Consider the following 8471-nt stretch of genomic DNA (forward strand, 5'->3'; position numbering starts at 1 on the left):
AAAACAGAAAAAGGTTAGGTTTGCGTGACTGGCTTTGTTTTCAGAGTTGATCTTGAAGGAGCAAGCCATACTCCTTCCTGAACTGAGGAGAAGTTATACTGTCTGTAACACAACCTGTGTCTGAAATTAACTCTATTGTTAGTCTAATTCTATTGTTGTTTTTCTTTCCCAATGCGTGAAAACAAATCATTTTTGTTTCCACTCAAGTACTTTTGTTTGACTGGGCCTGTCTGGATCCAGATGGGTGGAGTTTGCACTTTTGGGACTATTCCATTTACGTCTATTGAGATAGGTAAGCTTCATCAAATGCAACTGAAGTATTTGAAAGTAAACCAACCGCTATTTAAACCCAGTTAGTTGATGATGTTGAAATGTGAACGGCTGTCAACTGATAGCACATTCAGTTTCCCTGAACGTCACAGATAGTTCAGCCATCAAAAACATTCAAAGTCATATAGCGTGTGGGAAAATTGAACAAAATGACAATGAAAAATGACAAACATAGCCAAGAGTCACACAGTGCTGTAACCAAGAAAGAAGGGTGAGAAAGACAACATTCCCATCAAAACATTCATTCTATAGTTTTACAGTCAATGAAGTTGAAAGAATCATTAATTGCCAAGTTTGAAAAATAAATGACTGCATTTACTTGGATAAATGGTTTTGACATATGGCAGCTTTTGGCTGTATGCTTCATCTATAAACTCTACCGTGCCTTTGTATCGGAGACCCTACGCTTCACTCATATGGCATCTCCTGCTTCTGTGTGAATCAATGGGGACCTCTAGTGGTGAGTGTAAATTACATACAGCACATATCACTTACCACAGATCTCTGTGCCTTTAAAGAACATTCTAGAACATTCCAGAACGTGTTGGAAATATTCTGGTATTTAGTACAGTATCTCCTTCTTAATTAGATGTTTTTATTGATGTAAGTTAGAATCATGTCATAAAACGCAAGTACAGCACACATGCAGTACATAGTTTGCTGAATCAAATACAAGGAAACACAGAGAGACAAGTGGTGTTGGACTTGTGTCATTCATCATCTCCTCCACAGAGGTTTTCCAGACACTTTTCATATTCTCCATGGCTATCAGACTTCCCTGTGGCTATCAGACTTCCCCGTGGCTATCAGACTTCCCCGTGGCTATCAGACTTCCCTGTGGCTATCAGACTTCCCTGTGGCTATCAGACTTCCCTGTGGCTATCAGACTTCCCCGTGGCTATCAGCCTTCCCTGTGGCTATCAGACTTCCCCGTGGCTATCAGACGTCCCTGTGGCTATCAGACTTCCCCATGGCTATCAGACTTCCCCATGTCTATCAGACTTCACATGTCTATCAGACTTCCCCATGGCTATCAGACTTCCCATAGCTATCAGACTTCCCATGGCTTTCAGACTTCCCCGTGGCTATCAGACTTGTGGCTATCAGACTTGTGGCTATCAGACTTGTGGCTATCAGACGTGTGGCTATCAGATTTGTGGCTATCAGATTTGTGGCTATCAGATTTGTGGCTATCAGACTAGAGATAGAGATTAAAACAGAACAGTCATCACGTAAAATCAAACAGCACTGATTTACAATGATTCCCTACTACCAACAGCTATTCTAAAATATTAATTTAAAAGTCTATAAGACGAGTAGATTTGGTAGGAAGACAGTAGGGTCATGTTCATTAGGGCATTGCAACGGAAAATGACAATGAGTGTTTCTTATTGGTCCATCTAGTCCCTCCCTTTTTCAGTATATATATTTTTTTCAGATCAGGTGGCTAATGAACACGACCCAGTACTGTATATTGGAATGGTAGACTGAGAGGAAGGTAGCTCAGTAAAAGTGGTAGTAGTAGTAGTAGTAATACTAGTGGGTAGTAGTAGTAGTAGTAGTGGTAGTAGTAGTAATAGTAATATTAGTAGCAGTTGTAGTAGTAGTAATATTAGTGGGTAGTAGTAGTAGTAGTAGTAGTAGTAGTAGTAGTAGTAGTAGTAGTAGTATTAGTATTAGTAGTAATATTGGTGGGTAGTAGTAGTATTAGTAGTAGTAGTAGTAGTAGCAGTAGTAGCACCAGTATGATACACAGGTATCTTCTGGCTGCAGTGTTGTGTTGCTGTCTTAGTCGTCCCCTCCATAGTGTTACATTGTTAATCGTCCCCTCCACAGATCTTCTTGAGACAGTCCCCATAGAAGTCAGATATATCCGACTAGAGACAGAAGAACACAACACAACCGTTCTGTCACACACCAGCGAGGACAAGCACACAAAACCTAACTCGGCTCCAACCAAATATATGTATATATAGAGAGAAAATAGTTCATATGTAGTAGGAATACATTGTAATCTATGACAGGAAAGGGTGTGTACACATTTTTACATTAACATTATAGACATTTAGCCGATGCTCTTATCCAGAGCGACTTACAATTAGTGTATTCATTCATCTTAAATGGATACTTTAGGATTTTGGCAATGGTGCCCTTTTATCTACTTCCCCAAAGTCAGACGAACTCGTGGATACCATTTTTATGTCTCTGTGTCCAGTATGAAGGAAGATAGAGGTAGTGTCACGAGACAATGCTTACTAGCGTTAGCGCAATGACTGGAAGTCTATGGGTATCTGCTAGCAGGGCTTCATTGTCAAAATCCAAAAGTATCCCTTTAAGACAGCTAGGTGAGACAACAACATATCACAGTTGTAGCAAGTAGATTTTTGATCTATATTGCAGTTGACCATTAAAACCACAATCAGTATAGACACCCTTTAATTTAATAGAGTATGGGTGAGCATGTCAGGACATTATATATATTTTTTAATTTAAACTTTTTTTAACTAGGCAAGTCAGTTAAGAAACAAATTCTTATTTACAATGACTGCCTACACCGGCCAAACCCTGGGCCGACGCTGGACCAATTGTTCGCCGCATTATGGGACTCCAAATCACGGCCAGTTGTGATACAGCCTGGATTTGAACCGAGGTGTCTGTAGTGATGCCTGAAGCACTGAGATGCAATGGACCTCACAGGAGAAATACTGGAGATACATGAGACGTAGCAGAGTTGAGGACAAGCTCAATTTAAATTTTAACTCCAACTCTGACCATGGTACCGATAAGATATCTAATGGCCTGTTCACAGTCTCGTGCCAAGCCAATCCGTACCAACCTGAGCGGGCTTGGGTATTTACTTTTTAGTTTGTCCTTTTTTAGAACGGTTCCAGCATCTAGGGTGGATGTGTAACCAGGCCAGCTCAGTACAGTTTGGTTTGCATTGACTTGGTTCGGCTCAGTAGTGTGAAAAGACCTTATCTCTATCTGGCTTAGGGTAGGGGTTAGGGTGAGGGTGAGGGTGAGGGTTAGGGTGAGGGTGAGAGTGAGGGTGAGGGTTAGGGTGAGGGTGAGGCTTAGGATAGGGGTTAGGGTGAGGCTTAGTGTGAGGGTGAGGGTTAGGGTGAGGGTGAGGGTTAGGGTTAGGGTGAGGGCTAGCGTGGGGGTTAGGGTTAGCGTGAGGGTTAGGGTGAGGGTGAGGGTGACGGTTAGGGTGAGGGTTAGGGTGAGGGTTAGGGTGAGGACTAGCGTGGGGGTTAGGGTTAGCGTGAGGGTTAGGGTGAGGGTGAGGGTTAGGGTTAGGGTGAGGGCTAGCGTGGGGGTTAGGGTTAGCGTGAGGGTTAGGGTGAGGGTGAGGGTTAGGGGGTGTAGTCTTACCTCGATGGCAGAGTGCAGAGAACAGCTATAAAGCTTCTTGAACTCTGCTCTGATGTCCAGCATGTCGATCTCTGCCCGGCTAACCATGATACGGTTCAGGGTACACTCATCCGTTCCTCCGCCCTGAGGGAGACAGTGACCATATTCAAAATAAAGAAAATAACATTTAAATGTAAGATTCTGACAGTGACATAACCACTGAAACTCTACCATGGAATTATCACCATTTCCTAACACGCAGTGACTATCACACAACAATGTGCTCATTGTATTTAACATAAACATGTACCTTCATGCCTTGATGCAGACGTTCAGCTAGGTATGCTGGGACATTCTTCACACATTTCACTAGAGGAGAGAAGCAGCATCATAACTAGTGGTGGTTATATATGGGTTAGGATTATATATGGGTTAGGGCTAGGGTTATATATGGGTTATATATGGGTTAGGGTTACTGGTGGTGGTTCTATATGGGCTATATATTGGTAAGGGTTATATATGGGTTAGGGTTATATATGAGTTTGGGTTATATACGGGTTAGGGTTATACATCCATAAAGTATCACCAGATTTGTTTAAAATAAAATGTGTACACTCAATCAAAAATAGTTTCTGAACCAACCATAAATGTTCTCACTAGAGTTATATATGGGTTAGGGTTATTTAAGGGTTAGGGTTAGGGTTATATATGGCTTAGGGTTAGGGTTATATATGGGTTAGGGTTATATATGGGTAAGGGTTATATATGGGTTAGGGTTATATATGGGTAAGGGTTACTGCTGGTGGTTATATATGTGATGATAAAAGTAGTATTCCAAGTTATGCAATAGTCATTGTAATTTATTGCTTAACATTAAAACATGATCAGTACAAGTATGGCACAATAACTGTTATAGGCCTATTTCTATTTTTCCCTGTTTATCAAAACTTGTCAATAATCAACAGACTGGCTTTCATGATGTCTATAGCATTCTCTCTGGTATGCAATCTGGTATCCGCTCAGGTTATGGATGTGTCACTGCAACCTTTAAAGGTCCTCAATGATGTCACCATTGCCCTTGATTCTAAGCAATGGTGTGCTGCTATTTTTATTGACTTGGCCAAATCTTTTGATACAGTAGACCATTCTATTCTTGTGGTCCCGGCTAAGGAGTATTGGTGTCTCTGAGGGGTCTTTGGCCTGGTTTGCTAACTACCTCTCTCAAAGAGTGCAGTGTATAAAGTCAGAAAATCTGCTGTCTCAGCCACTGCCTGTCACCAAGGGAGTACCCCAAGGCTCAATCCTGGGCCCCACACTCTTCTCAATTTACATCAACAACATAGCTCAGGCAGTAGGAAGCTCTCTCATCCATTTATAACCAGATGATACAGTCTTATACTCAACTGGCCCCTCCCTGGATTTTGTGTTAAATGCTCTACAACAAAGCCTTCTTAGAGTCCAACAAGCTTTCTCTACCCTTAACCTTGTTCTGAACACCTCCAAAACAAAGGTCATGTGGTTTAATAAGAAGAATGCCCTTCTCCCTACCAGTGTGATTACTACCCCTGAGGGTTTAGAGGTTGAGGTAGTCACCTCATACAAGTACTTGGGAGTATGGCTAGACGGTACACTGTCCTTCTCTCAGCACATATCCAAGCTGCAGGCTAAAGTTAAATCTAGACTTGGTTTCCTCTATCGTAATCGCTCCTCTTTCACCCCAGCTGCCAAACTCACCCTGATTCAGATGCCAATCCTACCAATGTGAAATTATGGAGACATCATTTATAGATTGGCAGGTAAGGGTGCTCTCGAGCGGCTCCTTATAGGACACATCACTGCACTCTATACTCCTCTGTAAACTGGTCATCTCTGTGTACCCGTCGCAAGACCCACTGGTTATTGCTTATTTATAAAACCCTCTTAAGCCTCACTCCCCCCTATCTGAGATATCTACTGCAGCCCTCATCCTCCACATACAACACCCGTTCTAACAGTCACATTCTGTTAAAGGTCCCCAAAGCACACACATCCCTGGGCCACTCGTCTTTTCAGTTCGCTGCAGCTAGCGACTGGAAAGAGCTACAAGAAACACTCAAACTGGACAGTTTTATCTCCATCTCTTCACTCAAAGACTCAATCATGGACACTCTTACTGACAGTTGTGGCTGCTTTGCGTGATGTATTGTTGTCTCTACCTTCTTGACCTTTGTGCTGTTGTCTGTGCCCAATAATGTTTGTACCATGTTTTGTGCTGCTACCATGTTGTGTTGCTACCATGCAGTGTTGTCATGTGTTGCTGCCATGCTGTGTTGTCATGTTGTGTTGCTATCATGCTGTGTTGTCATGTGTTGCTGCCATGCTGTGTTGTCATGTTGTGTTGCTATCATGCTGTGTTGTCATGTGTTGCTGCCTTGCTACGTTGTTGTCTTGGGTCTCTCTTTACGTAGTGTTGTGTTGTCTCTCTTGTCATGACGTGTGTTTTGTCCAATATTTATACATATCTTTTTTTTTTTATCCCAGCCCCTGTCCCCACAGGAGGCCTTTTGCCTCTTGGTAGGCCGTCATTATAAATAATAATTTGTTCTTAACTGACTTGCCTAGTTAAATAAAGGTTAAATAAAATAAAAGAACGAATAAAAGAGAACACATAATAACACAGCTATGATTGAGCAGTAGTTTACCAATGGCCCCCAGAAGAATACAGCTATGATTGAGCAGTAGTTTACCAATGGCCACCAGTAGCTCCTCTAGATCCCCAGACATCTCTCCCTCGATGCTCTCCTGCAGACTCTTCCCACTGATGGTCTTGTATTCCACCAGAGCTACACAAAAAACATGACATCACAGGTCAGATATAAGGCATCTAACAACAGCAACAATGGTGTGCATTAGGTCAGTTGTCTTTACTTTGTCTGAGTTGAGGTATGCTTCTCTGACACAGGATGTCGATGAACTTGGACTCGTCTGTCCCCCACTTCTTCTCCCCCGCGTTGTAAAGAGTCTGACGGAGGGAATAAAGAAATATTTATTTTAGATGTGTTTCACAGAGATGGAAATGTTATTATAAAAGGTGTTATACATGGTGTTATAAAAGGTGTTATAAATGGTGTTATAAATGGTGTTATAAATGGTGTTATAAATGGTGTTATGAATGGTGTTATACATGGTGTTATACATGGTGTTATACATGGTGTTATACATGGTGTTATAAATGGTGTTATAAATGGTGTTATAAATGGTGTCATAAATGGTGTCATAAATTATGTTATTAATGGTGTTATAAAATGTGTTATAAATGGTGTTATAAATGTTGTTATAAATGTTGTTATAAAAGGTGTAATACATGGTGTTATAAATGGTGTTATAAAAGGTGTTATAAAAGGTGTTATACAAGGTGTTATACGTGGTGTTATAAATGGTGTTATAAAAGGTGTTATACATGGTGTTATAAATGGTGTTATAAAAGGTGTTATAAAAGGTGTTATACATGGTGTTATAAATGGTGTTATAAAAGGTGTTATACATAGTGTTATAAATGGTGTTATAAAAGGTGTTATAAAAGGTGTTATACATGGTGTTATAAATGGTGGTATAAAAGGTGTTATACATGGTGTTATAAATGGTGTTATAAATGGTGTTATAAATGGTGTTATACATGGTGTTATACATGGTGTTATACATGGTGTTATAAATGGTGTTATAAATGGTGTCATAAATGGTGTCATAAATTATGTTATTAATGGTGTTATAAAATGTGTTATAAATGGTGTTATAAATGTTGTTATAAATGTTGTTATAAAAGGTGTTATACATGGTGTTATAAATGGTGTTATAAAAGGTGTTATAAAAGGTGTTATACAAGGTGTTATACGTGGTGTTATAAATGGTGTTATAAAAGGTGTTATACATGGTGTTATAAATGGTGTTATAAAAGGTGTTATACATGGTGTTATAAATGGTGTTATAAAAGGTGTTATACATAGTGTTATAAATGGTGTTATAAAAGGTGTTATAAAAGGTGTTATACATGGTGTTATAAATGGTGTTATAAAAGGTGTTATACATGGTGTTATAAATGGTGTTATAAATGGTGTTATAAATGGTGTTATACATGGTGTTATAAATGGTGTTATAAAAGGTGTTATACATGGTGTTATAAATGGTGTTATACATGGTGTTATACATGGTGTTATACATGGTGTTATAAATGGTGTTATAAATGGTGTTATAAATGGTGTTATAAGTGTTGTTATACATGTTATTATACATGTTGCTATAAATGTTGTTATAAATGGTGTTATAAATGGTGTTATAAATGGTGTTATAAATGGTGTTATACATGGTGTTATACATGGTGTTATAAATGGTGTTATAAATGTTATTATGAATGGTGTTATACATGGTGTTATAAATGGTGTTATACATGGTGTTATAAATGATGTTATAAATGGTGTTATTAATGGTGTTATAAATGGTGTTATAAATGGTGTTATAAATTGTGTTATAAATGTTAATAGGAATGGTGTTATACATGGTGTTATAAATGTTATTATGAATGGTGTTATACATGGTGTTATAAAAGGTGTTATACATGGTGTTATACATGGTGTTATACATGGTGTTATAAATGGTGTTATAAATGGTGTCATAAATGGTGTCATAAATTATGTTATTAATGGTGTTATAAAAGGTGTTATAAAAGGTGTTATAAATGGTGTTATAAATGTTGTTATAAATGTTGTTATACATGGTGTTATACATGGTGTTATAAATGGTGTTATAAAAGG

The 8471-nt window shown here is 39.0% G+C and overlaps 1 protein-coding gene across 1 annotated transcript in view; it reads right to left on the bottom strand.

Annotated features, from left to right (window-relative positions):
• Positions 1–1977: 1977 nt before the first annotated feature.
• The window catches only part of LOC120063428 (annexin A3-like), a 10968-nt gene continuing 4474 nt past the window's right edge, over positions 1978–8471 (bottom strand). Inside the window, exons 9-13 of the mRNA XM_039013798.1 lie at positions 6592–6685; positions 6411–6506; positions 3995–4053; positions 3706–3828; positions 1978–2207 (exon numbers count right to left, since the gene is read on the bottom strand). Coding sequence (XP_038869726.1) covers positions 2148–2207; positions 3706–3828; positions 3995–4053; positions 6411–6506; positions 6592–6685 — 432 coding nt within the window. The 3' untranslated portion in view covers positions 1978–2147. The remainder of the gene's footprint in view (positions 2208–3705; positions 3829–3994; positions 4054–6410; positions 6507–6591; positions 6686–8471) is intronic.

Source organism: Salvelinus namaycush, chromosome 18 (genome assembly GCF_016432855.1).
Source record: "Salvelinus namaycush isolate Seneca chromosome 18, SaNama_1.0, whole genome shotgun sequence".
NCBI classification, from domain to species: domain Eukaryota; kingdom Metazoa; phylum Chordata; class Actinopteri; order Salmoniformes; family Salmonidae; genus Salvelinus; species Salvelinus namaycush.